The 15,439-nt window shown below is 40.0% G+C and overlaps 1 protein-coding gene across 2 annotated transcripts in view; it reads left to right on the top strand.

The window, feature by feature from the left end:
- The window catches only part of STK38 (serine/threonine kinase 38), a 41,429-nt gene that overhangs the window by 16,393 nt on the left and 9,597 nt on the right, over positions 1–15,439 (top strand). For both annotated transcript variants that reach the window (XM_045500819.1, XM_045500820.1), the window contains exons 4-9: positions 104–226; positions 2,038–2,121; positions 6,111–6,234; positions 8,465–8,619; positions 13,268–13,370; positions 13,992–14,053. In XM_045500819.1, the coding sequence (XP_045356775.1) occupies positions 104–226; positions 2,038–2,121; positions 6,111–6,234; positions 8,465–8,619; positions 13,268–13,370; positions 13,992–14,053 (651 nt within the window). The remainder of the gene's footprint in view (positions 1–103; positions 227–2,037; positions 2,122–6,110; positions 6,235–8,464; positions 8,620–13,267; positions 13,371–13,991; positions 14,054–15,439) is intronic.

Raw genomic sequence — 15,439 nt, 5'->3', positions numbered from 1 at the left:
ATCGGCATGGCCCTGCTTTCCAGTCACGAGTAAGACTGCTATAGAGTTGCAGAAATTCAGCTCCTTCCCTTCCCTCCTCTCTCCCCCCTTATTTAAACGTTAGAAACGACTGAGGAGATCAGCACATGCTCGGAAGGAAACAGAGTTTCTTCGTTTGAAGAGAACAAGACTTGGATTGGAAGATTTTGAATCCTTAAAAGTAATAGGCAGAGGAGCATTCGGTGAGGTAAAAACCACAGCTACTTACCAGATAAGATACAAAAATACCACAGAACTTTGAAGCTGCCAACGTATCATAAGCTCATGATTGTTGATAGAACTGAAATATGGGGTAGGTGGGTCAGACTTGCCAGGCCCACATTGTAACTGCTGTCTGTCCTTTCCTCCCCCTCCACTGACCCAGATCTCTGATTGTTCTTCTGTTTTGCCAGAGATGATGTTGACGCTTTAAGTATTGATTTAGAGGGAGAGTTGAAAGGTAGAAGGAAATCAATATTTACTATTTACTGAGTGTTTCTCTCCTATAATCATGACAATGACTCATTTTATAGATGATGAAATTAAGACTCCGAGAAAGGATATGTAATGCTCCATAGTCACATAGCCATTGAGCAGCAGTACCAGAAGTTGGGCCCAGAAGTTCCTAATCTTTTTTTTTTTTTAAAGTTTTCATTTTAATCACCTAGCGCTCATGATGACAAGTGTACTCCTCATTCCTCACCCCGTTTCCCCCATTCCCCCATGTCCCCTCTGATAGCCATGAATTTGTTCTCTGTAGTTAAGAGTCTATTTCTTGGTTTCTCTGTCTGTCTCTCTTTCTTTCCCTTTGCTTGTTTGTTTTGTTTCTTAAAGGAGTTCCTGATCTTAAAGCTCTTGCTTTTCCCAGTCTCACACTGCCTCTTTAGGAGCAAACTAACAGCATATATCCACCCTTTATTTCTTCCCGCTAGATTTGTATTGCTCTAAAAAGGTGGTCCCAGGAGACAGAGATTATAGAAATGGGTTATACAGGTAGTGGTAGAGAGTTGAAAGCATTTGTCCCACCAGGTCTTGTAGATGCATCTTGCTCGGTCATAAGAGCAGTCTATGGGGAGGGTTTAAATGAGCCCCTGCAAGGTCATCCTCATTAGTGGAAAACACCCAAAGTGGACGAGTCACCCAAAGTGGATGATGCAATAGTTTCATTAACTTTGTATAAATTGAGCAGCATATTATTAAAAACCCGTACCTAGGGGAAATGTGAGTACATACTCAAAGGCACAGGTGAAAGATTAAATTGATCCCTCAGTGTTCAAAATCCCTGTTGGCTCCTGGAGACAGGGGAAGGTATGGTACTACCTCTAAAAGAACTTTCTGTTTAGTGAGGAAGGGACGTGGGACTCAGTCAGGAAAAACATGAAGAAAGGTGCAGGGAGGAGATAGCCTAAGTATCTTGGTGGGGGTGGGGGGTTGCAGGGTAGGATGTGCAGGGACTTGCCAAGAAGTTTTTCTTTGGGTTTGTGGACTATTGATTTTCTTTTCATCATAAAATTATGTGCTCTAAAAACATTGGAGGATAAGAAAGAGGAAAACTGCACAAAACCCTGTTTCCCTAATGACACATTTTAGGTTTTTTCCTTCTAGACATTTTTCTTGCACACGAGCTTTTGCTTTTGTTTTGAACACTGTTGCAGTCACTTCCTTAGGTTGTCTGAGCTTGTGGATGACAGGTGCCATGGTTATAATGAGTCCTTAAGTTCAAAAGGGAGGGTTTTCAAATAGGATTGACTTGTTCAACGAGGGAGCCAAACTGTTCAGATCTAGAGATACCTGAGAAAGTTTTCAGGACTGACTTCACCGTGTATAATAAATCTACTCATTTTGGAATGTTAAAAAGCACTTTTTTTCTGTTTTTTTTTTTTTTTTTTTTTTATTGCTGGTTGTTTATATTAAAATTGTAACACTTTTCCAGTTTAAATTACTTCCTATAACACGTGAAAGCATTAATTACCTTGGCATTGTGAACTTTTGACTTGGCATTTCTTTTATAACTCTTAGGTGCGGCTTGTTCAGAAGAAAGATACAGGGCATGTGTATGCGATGAAAATACTCCGTAAAGCAGATATGCTTGAAAAAGAGCAGGTAAACCACAATTGTAACGGTGATCTTAGGCTGCTTATCAGCTTTTTGTTACGTAAAACTGTTCCTTTTGTTTATTTGAAATGTATTTTCTTATTACAGTTTTCTTTAGCACTGTCATGTACAAATACACATGTATTACTTTTCTTTCCCCAACAAAGAAGCAGTTACATGTATTTTAAAAGTACAAATAATGCCTTATGTTATGTGCAGTCTTTTAAAAGTTGAAAACCTATTAGAAGCATCTGCTGTTTGTGTCTCCCAATTGATCACATGCTGTGCTTGTCATGAGGAGCCTATTTTTGGGGTCACACTTGCTGTGATGACACGTTCCTATTGAATGCTGATACACACACACACACACACACACACACACACACACACACACACTTTGGGACTGAGCCTTAGGAATTAGAATTTGGAATTTGCAGTCTAAAATGTGTCTTAATATGCTTCATTCTGTATACCCAAACCAAAGTTGGGTCTTCTCAGTAGCTCATTACTACCCAAGACAGACCAGTCTTCTTTCTGAATGAATTTGAAAAAATCTAATGCAAACGGCAGAGCAGTACAATTACTCCTTTAAGGAGCGAGAACACTTTCTAAAACCTAAACCTACTTTGCAAGTAGATTTATAAGATGCAAAAGTAACTTTATGCAAAATAAAATTTTAAATTTTGGATAATATATTAAAAACAAGAATGCAACTTTTCTGTAAATCTAATTTAATTTAGCTGTTTGCTTAAGAACAGATTTTAGTGGGTGATGCCTGCATATGTCCTGTAAAGGATCAGATGCTCCAGGAAGACAAAGAGAGAGCCTGTGGCAAGGAGAGCCCTGGACACAGAGTGAAAGAGCAGGGTTGGAGACTGGCCCCACACCCAGTCCTTTTTGCCTCTTGAAGGGAGGTGTAATCACTGAAGCTTCTCAGTCCTTTTAAGTGCCAGTGAAAATTTGAAGTTTTTATTTTCTCTTTAATTTTCATGTGTTACCTATAAGCTTAGACTCCCAGGAATTTCGGTTGAGAGTATCAAATACCCTGGCAGTAAACATTCAGACACTATAGTTTATGCTGATACCAACCTTACTCAGAATGCTCAACAGCCCTATTTATGTGTTTAAAAATTAGTGTGTGGTATGGGTATAGGCCCTGAAAGAGTTTTAGCTAGTCTTGAAAAGGAAAATGGAAAACTGTAGTGATGAGTCAGTATATTTTGTATTTCACAAGTAAGTTTTATTTTTATAAGACCTATTTCATATAACTTTATTATTTTTTTAAATTACTTAAAATAATTTTTTTAATGTTTATTTTTGAGAGAAAGAGAGCGAGACAGAGTGCAAGTGGGGGAGGGGTAGAGAGAGACAGAGACACAGAATCTAGAGCAGGCTCCAGGCTCTGAGCTGTCAGCACAGAGCCCAATGTGGGGCTTGAACTCGCGAACCCCGAGGTCATGACCTGAGCTGAAGTTGGACACTTAACCGACTGAGCTACCCAGGTGCCCTTCCTATAGTTTTCACCAAGTCTCAAAACCTTTCTTTATCAAATAATTAGTGTTCAGAATAAAATGTAAAAAGTATGCATCATGATTTTCACTTATTAATCCTTCATAACATGTGCCAGTTGCCCAGCATGGTAACAGAGGACAATTCAAATATACAGTGTAAAAACATTTTTTCAAATACTGTGCCTTCTTCAAAATCATTTTGTAAAGTGTTCCTACATGAAAGTAGAGGAGCTTCCCATGAGAATTAGGATTTTAAACAATGTATTAGCTTACTTGTTAGCTCACCTTGCTGTTGGACTGTGCTCCCTAGATTTGATCTCAGTGTGATCCAGTTAAAGTTTCTGGTCACAGACTCTACCTGAGTCGGCCATCTTGAAGAAGCGTGGTTGGTGCTAGGGCATGAGAGGAAGTAGACCAGTGCAGACCCATCACTTGGGTAGGGCTGACCAAGTTTAGACTCAGAGCCTAACTTTTTGTAGGTACAGGTTCCTTTCCCCTAGGAAAAGTTTTTTCTTTGCTTTTACTAAACTGAACAGGAGTTAGAGCTACCCACTGAGAGTTTAGGTCGTTATTCTGATCCATAGGGTGGGAATTTTGCCATCTGGAAAATAAATTTTAAAGGACAAGAGACCAGCATTTAGCTAGCTTTTTCATGTTTCTCTTACATTGCTAAAGGAAAACCTCCAATTGTGATGCTAGTACAGTATTAGGAGGGGACAAAAGATGGACTTTTATCTCTGCTTTCCTAGTGCTCAGGATAGCAACTAGCATGTGATTCCACCCCATTAAATATTTATGGAACAGAGAAAGGGAACCTCTGATGTGAGTTGCACCTTTGGTTCTTCCTTCCCTTACCCTATGTTAACCTCACTCCACTCTTAGATATTGAGGTTCCTAGTTGCTGTTTCAGCCCCAGGAGAGGAGGGCAAGGTGTGCATAGGTGGCCTGTAGCTTTCCCCTTAACAAACAGAGTGTTGCCATCACCATTCTGTCCTCCGAGGTGAGTGACGAGTGATAATAGTTCTGCCTCCCCCCCCCCCTTTTTTTTTTGGCTCCCTGCAGCAGGTAGAGGCCTTGTTGGGAGCCAGGAGAGCAGAGGCAGCTGGAGGCTGGCTTGCACAGTCTTTATGTCCGGTGACGACTGGGGCACAGCCACAGCTGCGGTTGAGCAAGTGCATTAGTGTTTCCCAAAAGCTTTGCTTCTGTATTAAAGCTGAGTAAAAGCATTAGCCTTTACTCAGCTTCTTTGTGATTTCATAACACTGTTCCTTACCACCCTTATCTACCATTTTCCCACCCTCATGCCCTAAGGAGAAATGTAAAAATGTAAGTTTTCTGCAACATTGAAGCTATTTAAAAATTTCCCAAAGAATTTTAGTAAAGACTGGAAACTGAGATATGTAAACTCAATACTTCCCTTGGGCCTGAAGGGAAGAATGAGGCAGGTTAGGGGTAAGACAGGAGAGAAGGGTGGGATCTGTGTCCAATTGGAAGAGAGAGTGCTTGGCTTTGCTAAAGACATTGCAGTAAAACAAAGCATTGTATCGAACATCGTATTGAACAAAACAACAATCACGCGCTGAGTTTGCCAACCGGAAGTGCCAGTTTATGAACTTTGGTACATCTTTACCTGTGAACATAGGGTAGGACTGAAGCCCTGCTGCATATGTTAAGAACAAAACTTCTATTCAAGAATCGCACTGGGTCTTAATAAATGTAGACCTGGTTGAACCCACCTTTGCATCTTGTGACATTTAGCGTAAGAGGAGAGGGGACAGGATTTGATAATACGCAGCTGTAGTTTGATTACTCTTACATATTTCAAGTAGATAAGGTAAATTTGATAATAAAACATTATTATGAAATAATGTAGTTCTGCCAGTTCTCCTAAACCTTTTGGCAATTTGGTCTCCCTTGGCTAGATATTTTAGTAAGAGCAGAAAGCTGGAAATACCATAAATTCGAATCAGTAACTCTTCTTAGGTATTCTTGTATTTCCATTCCGTAAGAATTGAGCACATACTCTGTGCACAGCAGCGAACTGAATACTGTGGTATAGTATTCTAGAATTGTCAGCCAGGGCACCGTCATTGCGGACACCATTGCAGACCTGAGGCAGGACTTGTTTAGAGAGTTTCATCTTGGGACTAATTTTTGTCATAAAAGGTTATTAGAACAAAAAGACGTGCAAAAGAATGGTACTTTTAATTAATCACAGGTTCAATTGACAGCACTGTTAAAGTTGCCGTTTGCATGACAGCCATTCATTTTATCCTTTTGTAAGCCTTTCATCACTCAAGTGTTCATGACTGAATACTGTCAAGTCCAGTGTTGTCAATTTTGAGTTCATAGGTTTGCCTAAGCATAAATTAGATCTTTTGCATCATCACAATTGAATACTCAAACGGTACTTAACTTGTTTAAACAAATATACAGTCTAATGAAGCAGAGCAAGGCTTGTCATTAATCAAATGCGTATACCTCCAGGTTGGCCACATTCGTGCGGAGCGTGACATTCTAGTGGAGGCAGACAGTTTGTGGGTTGTGAAAATGTTCTATAGTTTTCAGGATAAGCTAAACCTCTACCTAATCATGGAGTTCCTGCCTGGAGGTAATTACTTGACGATGAAAGGTCATTTTTCCTTTTTGTTCTGTGGTTTCTCTCTCACATCAATTAACCCTCCTTTCTGCTTTTAATCGTGTTCACAAAGTTGCTTTCTAAATCTTTTTTAGGTCTGTAAAGGAGGTCAGTAACCTGTCTTGTGCTGGGGTGCCTTTCTACAATTCTTAGTGCCATAAAAGTAACCTTCTCACTCATTCTCATGATTTCAGATGGACATTTATTTCTTTTATTTTTCTTTTTAAATGTGTAGGAATAAACTAGGGACTCTGCCTGCTCTCCTGTCAATGGGAATCACGTATAATCAGTTACCCAAATGACCAGATTGAAGCTATTATGTGATTTGCTTCAACTGTTTATCTTTTGGTATAACTTACATTAATAAGGAGTTAATTTCTCATTACCTATATTAGTAGCCAGACTCAGTCTCTCATTTCTGAGATTTCAAGTTTTACATAACTCAGCATGTGTGTCTCCTGAGACAGCTCCAAAGTAAACCCGTAACAGAATATACCATCTGTCCTGGGGAACAGTCTGTTTGCCAGTGAACAGATGAGCTGTGAGCACACTCTGGTGGGGGAAAAAAAGAAAACTTTTTCTCTTTTTGGTTCTATAGCAAAGCAAATGTAACTGTGGCATAATATTTTGAACTTGTGACAACTTTTATTTAGATCTAGGGTCACCAGTTTTTTATGAACAATTGATGAAAGTTAGGGAAGAGTCTGATAGAATGAGGAGAAACTTTTTAACATTTAGATGCTAGTTCTTAAGTAGGAATAAGAAGCAGCTCAGTCACCAGCCCCTTGACACGGGTCTCCTCAAGCCTTACACGCCCCGTCTTCCATAGCTTCTCATGTCTCCTGGACCCCGCCCTTTGCCCTCGGTGGAGCTGGCCTCAGAGCCATAGACCATCTGGCTTGAGCTCTCTGATCTGGGCAAACTCTGCTCTCCTGAGCCACAGCACTGAGGCCACACAGCTACCTTAGAGCTGGCCTGAGTGCCCCACCCCCACATCTCTGGTGTGCCTCCAGATGGAATATGTAGCTGCCAGGAATGGTTAGGGAATCCTGTTTTTCAAGTCTTGGGTCAAAAAAGAGAGCATAAATGGTTTAATTTTTGCCTGAGTGTAAAATACCCAGTTTTCTCTAAGAATACAAAAAATTCCCCCAAAGTTATAAGTGAAATTCAAAAAGCAGCATGATGCTCTATTAAAATCAGAGGTTTCTTTCTCTTTTCCCTGTTTTCCGACCATAACTGGCTTTATATGGAATCTAAACTGAATCTTTCCTGTTTCTCTTAGCTTTAAACTACTTCTAAATACTTTCTTTGCTTTGCTTTTGTCTAACCATTGAGTTAGGATCAGAATCTTTTTTCCCCCACCATTTTATGTTGCTGATAGTAAGCAGAAATAATTAAATTTTGACTTTGCAGAAAACTAGGGAGTTTACCTTTTAACTGCTAGAATACTGATCCTGTGTTGTAAAAGTCGCATAAAGCATATTGGTGTATATTTACCTGTAATAACAGTGGAGAAAACACTCTGCTGATCTTGGGGCGTGTTCACCTTGCACTTCTGAGAGGCAGCCATTGCATACCCCAGTACGTAGCATTTTCAGTTCCTTTTTAGCTTTTGTTGACTTACACTGTGCTACCTAATCTCACCTTTTTATTTATGTTCAGGTGTTTTGTAAACAAATTGGAGAGCTTGTTTTCAGTCTCCTCATATATTTAGTTTTTGTTTGGCATTTCAGCCTATACTTATAACAATGGTGGTATAACCTATGTGGAAATGGTAGTTTTCAGACAAATTAAAAAGTAAAGTAACTTTTTCCCCCAGTCCAAAAACTTACCCTAAGGAATTTTTTTTTTTTTTTAAAGTGTGAGAGAATTTTCCTTTTTCTCTCCAGAATAAAATGGGAATCACTGCTTAGTGGTCAGCATTAGGTTAGGTTAAAAGCATTTTGTTCTCTGTGGCTGTGAATGTTTTACCTTTAAGTATTAGAAACTACTTACCATTTCCACCCGTGTCGGCAGTGTGGGTCAGTTTCTGGAACACAAAAGAGTCCTGTTTAGCACTGCCTTATGTAGGCAGATAGGGAAGACCTATCTGAAAACTGGCACTTACTCATGCATTGTTGTGTGTGTGTTTGTGTGTGTGTGTGTGTGTGTGTGTGTGTGTGTGTGTTTGTGTGTGTGTGTTGGCTTTGTATCTTGTTTCCAGGGGACATGATGACCCTGTTAATGAAAAAAGATACCCTGACAGAAGAGGAGACTCAGTTTTATATAGCAGAAACAGTATTAGCAATAGACTCCATTCACCAACTTGGATTCATCCACAGAGACATCAAGCCAGACAACCTTCTCCTGGACAGCAAGGTACTGTGGTGGGGGAATAGCCAGTGTGTATTTCGTCATCTGAGCAGTGTCTGCTTTAACACCTGCAATGCCTGTGGTAATCACAGGGAGCCACGAATTGCTTTGTATAGTCTTTGTATAGTTTTCTCTTTTTTTATAGGTAAGTTTGCTGCTACTTCCCCTCTCTGGAAGGTGTATGATTCTATAATTTGAACACTCTTCTTAAATATAAAGGACATCTTTGAAAATGATTAAGAGGAAAATTGATTTAAAGTTTATTTATTTTGAGAGACAGAGCGAGGGAGGGGCAGAGAGAGGGGGAGAGAGAGAATCCCAAGCAGACACTGCACTGTCAGTGCAGAGCCTGATGTGGGGCTCTATCTCACGAACTGTAGTATCATGACCTGAGCTGAAATCAAGAGTTGGACGCCCTGAAAACTGATTTAGAAGCTTATTTTATAATAAAGCCAAAGGTACCGTCTTTTCCTAGCCCATAATTAACTATAATTAGCATATAATTAACTCTACTGATGCATCACCTATTGGGAATCCCTTTGTTGGGCAACCCAACCCACTGGGTTATTCTTGAACCCAGTGAAGAACTGGGAAGTAAGGCAAACAAAAACAACAGTCTGTGCCAGAGTTCAGGTTCCAGATCCTTTGTCCTTTGCTTAAAGAAGAGTCCTGCTCAACCTCTGGACTGGCCTATGTATTCTTTAGCCGTGCAAACGAGTTCAGTTGCTTGGTTTTTAAACTCACAGCAGATCAGAAGAGAACCCCTGTGTTGCTAGGTTTCTGGCTGCCCCTTGGCAGGCCTCCCCACTGTCCAGTCCTCATTTATCTATAAAGTGAGGATATCGATCCAGAGAAGCTCCACAGTCCCTTCCAGCTTTAACATTTTAGGGGTGCCTGGGTGGCTCAGTTGGTCAAATGTCTGGCTTATGGCTCAGGTTGCAGTCTCGTAGTTCTTGGGTTTGAGCCCCTCATCAGGCTCTCTGCCGTCAGTGTGGAGCCTACCTTGGATCCTCTGTCTCCCTCTCTCTCTGACCCTTCCCTGCTTGTGCTCTCTCTCTCTCTGAAAAAATAAAAATAAACATTAAAAAAATTTTTAGAATGTTCTGTTCTGTTACACAGAATTGTTGTCTGGACTTTTAAGGAGAAAAGTGAATTTAATTCTTTGAGTATTTTTTTTTCTTTCTTTCTTTCTTTCTTTCTTTCTTTCTTTCTTTCTTTCTTCCCTCCCTCCCTCCCTCCCTCCCTCCCTCCTTTCTTTCTTTCTTTCTTTCTTTTTTTCTTTCTTTCTTTCTTTCTCTCTCTCTCTCTCTCTCTTTCTTTCTTTCTTTCTTTCTTTCTTTCTTTCTTTCTTTCTTTCTTTCTTTCTTTCTTTCTTTCTTTCTTTCATGTATTTAAGTAATCTACACCAACATGTGGCTCAAACTCACGACTCCAACATCAAGAGTCACATGCTCCACCGACTGAGCCAGCCAGGCGTCCCTCTTGTTGTCTTTTAATAGTTTTCTTGCTGTCTTTGAAAAACCTGAACTTTTGGTGTACGTTCTTTAAAAAAACTATCTTTCTATTTCAAGAAGGCTGGAGATTTATCAGATAATTTCTTTTTCTTGATCATAAGAATAATGTGTATGCACAGTAGAAAATTTGAACAGTACAAAGAGTTATAAAGAAGAAACATACCTATAATCTCATCATTCAAAGATAACCACTATTTTGGTACAATAGCTTCAATACCTTCTCTATTTGTGTCTATAATTTATATACACTTAACATCCTAAAAGTAGCTTGTAGCTTGGTATTCTGCTTTTAAAATGTTAATGTATATATTGGGGCACCTGGGTGGCTCAGTCGATTAAGTGTCTAACTTGATCTTGGCTCAGGTCATGATCTCACAGTTTGTGAGTTGGAGCCCTGCATCAGGCTTTGCACTGGGCATGGAGCCTGTTTAGGATTCTGTCCCTCTCTCTGCCTCTCCCTTGCTTGCTCTCTCCCTCAAAAGTAAATAAATAAACTTAAAAAAAAAAAAAAGAAAGAAAGATTTAGAATCTTCTCTGAAGGTTCTCTGAACCTAAAAAAAATGTTAATGTATATAAACGTATTTTTCTGTCATTCTATGTATATAAAATTTTTTAATGTTTATTTTTGAGAGACAGAGACAGAGTGCAAGCAGGGGAGGGGCAGAGAGAGAGGGAGACACAGAATCCAAAGCAGGCTCCAGGCTCTGAGCTGCCAGCACAGAGCCCGACGTGGGGCTCAAACCCATGAACCCTGAGATCATGACCTGAGCCAAAAGTTGGACCCTTAACCAACTGAGCCACCCAGGCGCCCCTCAGATATATTTTAATAAAGCACTGGCTCTACTTTGTGTAGTCGGGTTCAGATGCCCTGATCCTGTGCCCCAGGTGCCTTAGTGCAGGTTTAGTTGCACCCTGTAGTGTCTGTTCAGGTCTAGCAGACATATTGAAAACCAAGAACTTGGGGCCTCAATATAATGAGGAGGAGTGGGGAACGCTTTTAGGTGCAGGTTTGCTCTCTACAAGATGCTAGCCCAGACTTGTAGAAAGATGTTTTCACAAGCGAGCTCATTTCGGTGTTCAACCATACAGATTCTAGAAGTGAAAGTGTAGATGTTTTGAGTTCCTGCCACATACTTAGGATACCTACAGAATCCCTGAAAATTTAGGCTTGAATAGCATTTGTTCCAGGTACTGCTTTTTAAGACACTCTCTTTTCGTAGAGGTGTCCAGGTGAAATGTAATTTTGAGAACTCTAAATTAAACTCTGTTCCTTGACTTATACAACAAGTTGTTTAAAGATCTGAAAAAAATGATACCAGGTTAGCAGGTTCAAATCTGTCTTTGTTTGGCAGTTTACTTTGTTGGGCATACGTACACGCATGGGTACACACACACACACACACACACACACACACACACAGCCAAACCTAATGGGATTTCTTCAAAACAAAACAGAATAAAACTGACCCATCTGAGCAGGCGCCTCATGTATCCTGAGAAGTTTGTATATTAAGGCCCAAGGATGTCCTGGAGGAAGGTGGTATGGATAGATCACAGATGTTGAAGTCTTTGGCCACACCACTTTTTTTTTTTTTAAGTTTATTTATTTATTTTGAGAGAGAAAGCAGCGGCAGTGGGTGGGGGTGTGGAACAGAGAGGGAGAGAGAGAATCCCAGGCAGGCTCCACACTAACAGCACGGAGCCTGGTTTGGGGCTTGAACTCACAAACCGTGAGATCATGACCCGAGCTGAAGCCAGGAGCTGGACTCAACTGACTGAACCACCCTGGTGCCCCTGGCCACACCACTTCTAAGTGTGTGACCTTGAGCAATGTAGATCCCTGAGCATCAGGATTCCCTCCCCTATTTTTGGTTTTACCTCCTTATCTACTTGAAATTTCACTACCCCAAGAACACCTGTCTCTTACTTAGAGCTAGTTATGTGCCAGGCACTAGGTTAAGATCTTTACATGCATTAATTGTCATCATTCCTACCAAGAAGATATCATTATCTCCATTTTCCAGGTGGGATCAGGGGATTGGAGAGGGTAAGGGAATCTTGGTCTGGGAGAAGGAACATGGGTTGATTTTTGGCTTTGGTTCTGCCATTTCACCAGCAAGCCATTTAATGAGTCTGAGTCAGTGAAATGTGACTTAAGAATTATAAATGAGATTACACATTTAAAGCGTGGGGCCTGGCTCAGAGGAGGTGTGAGTGTTCCTTGAAGAGTATGATAAAGTCAGACACTTACGACTGAAATACAGTATAGCAACATTTGTCAAGAACTATGTAATAAAGTTTATTCTCTGTCTTTGGAATAATTTATTCCTTGGAATGTATCCTAATGAAATAGTTCAAGCAGAGAAGAAGTTATATGAACAAAGATTTATTTACTCATTAACAATCGTTTATTAAGACCATCCTCTGTACCGTGCATGGTTAGATTTGGGGGCACAGACCCTCTCTATCACAGGGTGCTTATAATCCACATTACATGGAGTGAGGAATTAGAAATGGAATAAACACCCAGTATGAGGAGGATGGTTAGGTAAACAATGATGTACTAAGTCATTTGAATATTATGTACACATAAAAAATGGTGATTTTGAAGACCATATAGAAACACAGGAATATTTGAGTGCATTAGTTTAAGAAGTAGTAAGAGTATCTTTATTTTTTTAAGTTTATTTTGAGAGAGCGAGGGGCGGAGAGAGAGGGAGAGAGCGAGAATCCCGAGCAGGGTCTGCATATCAACGCGGAGCCTGACTTGGGGCTCAAACTTACAGACTGCGAGATCACAACCTGAGCTGAAACCAGGAGTCAGAAGCTTAACTGACTGAGCCACCCAGGAGCCCCAAGAAGTAGTAAAAGTATTTTTAGATGCCATGGAGAGTTCAACTATGTTGGGAAGTTTATGTTTGGACAAAAAGATAATATGTAAGAGTTGAAATACTTTTATTCGAATAATAGGATTTGGGGTGATCTTTTAAAAATTTATTTTTAATTTATTTTTCCCTATAATCAAAGAAAAAAAGACAGTATACTTTGTGGAGGTGTATTGGATACTATAAGGAGGTAGAGAACAGAATGTTCCACATCCATGAATGTTCATCCGTTACCTTGTTTCTTCTTCCCCATAGGGCCACGTGAAGCTTTCTGACTTTGGCCTTTGCACAGGACTGAAAAAAGCACATAGAACTGAATTTTATAGGAATCTGAACCACAGCCTCCCCAGTGATTTCAGTAAGTGTAAACAATGATGTTAGCCTTTTTATCCCTTACCTGGGCGTAGAAGAGCTGTTACCCTGGTAACCAAAATATGCAGGACAGATTAGGAGATTCTCCTGGCATGAATCTAGAGAATAAAAATATCTTCTCAGGTGTGCCTGTGGTTTTTATTGTATGTGAGGCAAGATGAGTGCTACCAGATGTACTAAGGCTGATGTTGCAAAGAGCCTTCTTTGGAGCTCTACTGAGAAGGTTACTGGGGATGAATGTGGGGCAGGCAAGCAAAAGTAGTAGAGGAAAATGTCCTGGGACCAGCTCCAGATTAGATTTATCCCAGGTGCTTCTTTCTGTTGTGGCAGAAAGACATTGATCTTTATGAGTGTTACTTTCACTCCAGTCCTGTCAAACCATTGAAACTGTGTGGTACAGTGATCCACGTGACTGTATGATTCTTTGAGCTAATGCTTCAGTGCCTTTGATTTGGATTTACAGACTTGCTGGGAAGTGTTATTCAGAGTTACTAATGTATGGGCAGAAAAGCAAAACTTTAAGGCTTCATGTGGCTTGAACCAGCCCAAAAAAGTAGTAAACATACCTGTTTGAACTTTGATTAGAACTTGTTGTCTCTACTTTTAGCTTTCCAGAACATGAATTCCAAAAGGAAAGCAGAAACCTGGAAAAGAAATAGACGTCAGCTAGTAAGTAATATCTGTGGCTTCTTAAATGCTACAAACCAAGTATGAACAAATTTTAAAAATAGGTACATAAATGTGCATTCAGTAAATGTTTACAGCACATCTGTTCCTTGCTTTTAAGATTATCTTAATAGAACGCTGTCATTGTGTCCGTGGAGCGAAAGGTAATCTTTTGAAGGAGGGAAGATAGTATTGTTCAGGTTGTGACATTTTCAGTGGAGGACTTCATTTTGAGTTCTTACGTTCGTGACAAGCCCTTTTCTTCCTACTCCCCTTGTTGCCTGTTTTTATGGTGGTAAAGGGGTTATCTTTAAGCTGGAGGTCTCTCAAGATGAAACTAAGTTACAAATACCTACCCAGAGCTTTAAGGCAGTGGGTCTCAAACTTTTACAATTTTGATTCACTTAGGCAAGTCAAGACTCTTCAATTCACCTGCCCCACCCTTTCCTACCTTGTGGTGGAAAAGAGGACTTAGTGATAAAAATTGGAGAGCAGTTTAAGGGAAGTGCTTATAATTTACTTTATAAGTATTTAAGTATATACACATAAAATTATGTCCTACAAGCTTAAAAATAAGTAACATTATTGCATTTACCTATTGATAGTATGTTGGAAGTTATTTAAATAAGTACAGATTAACCAGTGAAATATTGCAGTCTAGGCAAACTTTTATTCCGAATCATTCATTTATATTTGAAGTGCAGTGCAGTGTCTAGTTCTTGGAAAATTATTGACCGGACATCATAGAAATGTGTATCACCACATTCTTAGGCTTCATTAGAAACCCATAGCAAATGAAGTAAATGATGGTAAAGTTAAACTAACAACTGGTCGTAGGAAGCAAGAGTAGCGGCTGGGGAAAATGATGACTAACTCGGAATGATGGCCACGCACATGTATCATCTAGAAATGGCGGCACCTCTGCTAGTCGGTGTATACGGTAGTGACTTGGCAGGTTTGTCAAATAGTGTGTTCGGTCAGACTTCTTATTCTTAGTGAAACGCTGAATCAGAGTTCTCTGTAGTATCTTTAGTAACTCATTTAGTAGGTCGCTGGTAGTAGCTGGCTGTCATGGTAAAAAAGGATGCCTGTAAGGTTAAGAAAGCATCAAAAGAAAGGCTTGCATTTTTTGATTTGAGGCCCACTGGTAGGCCTCAGACCATGCTATGAGCATAATGAATATTTTTGTTAAACCTGGGCCGTGGAGGAGGCATGGTCTTAAACCAAACACTTCTGGAGATGTGGTAACTGAAATTCATCTTCGATATCTTTTTTCTAACGTTAACTTGGGGATACTTAAAGTTGGTATAGTCAGTCACATCATAGTCTCCTTTCCTTAGGAACTCTGATACTCTTGAAGTGTTTGAATTCTATATATGGTTGAAAAAC

This window comes from Leopardus geoffroyi, chromosome B2 (assembly GCF_018350155.1).
Source record: "Leopardus geoffroyi isolate Oge1 chromosome B2, O.geoffroyi_Oge1_pat1.0, whole genome shotgun sequence".
Classification (NCBI taxonomy): domain Eukaryota; kingdom Metazoa; phylum Chordata; class Mammalia; order Carnivora; family Felidae; genus Leopardus; species Leopardus geoffroyi.
Note: the sequence above shows the minus strand (reverse complement) of the source record. Positions and strands in the feature narration are given on the sequence as shown.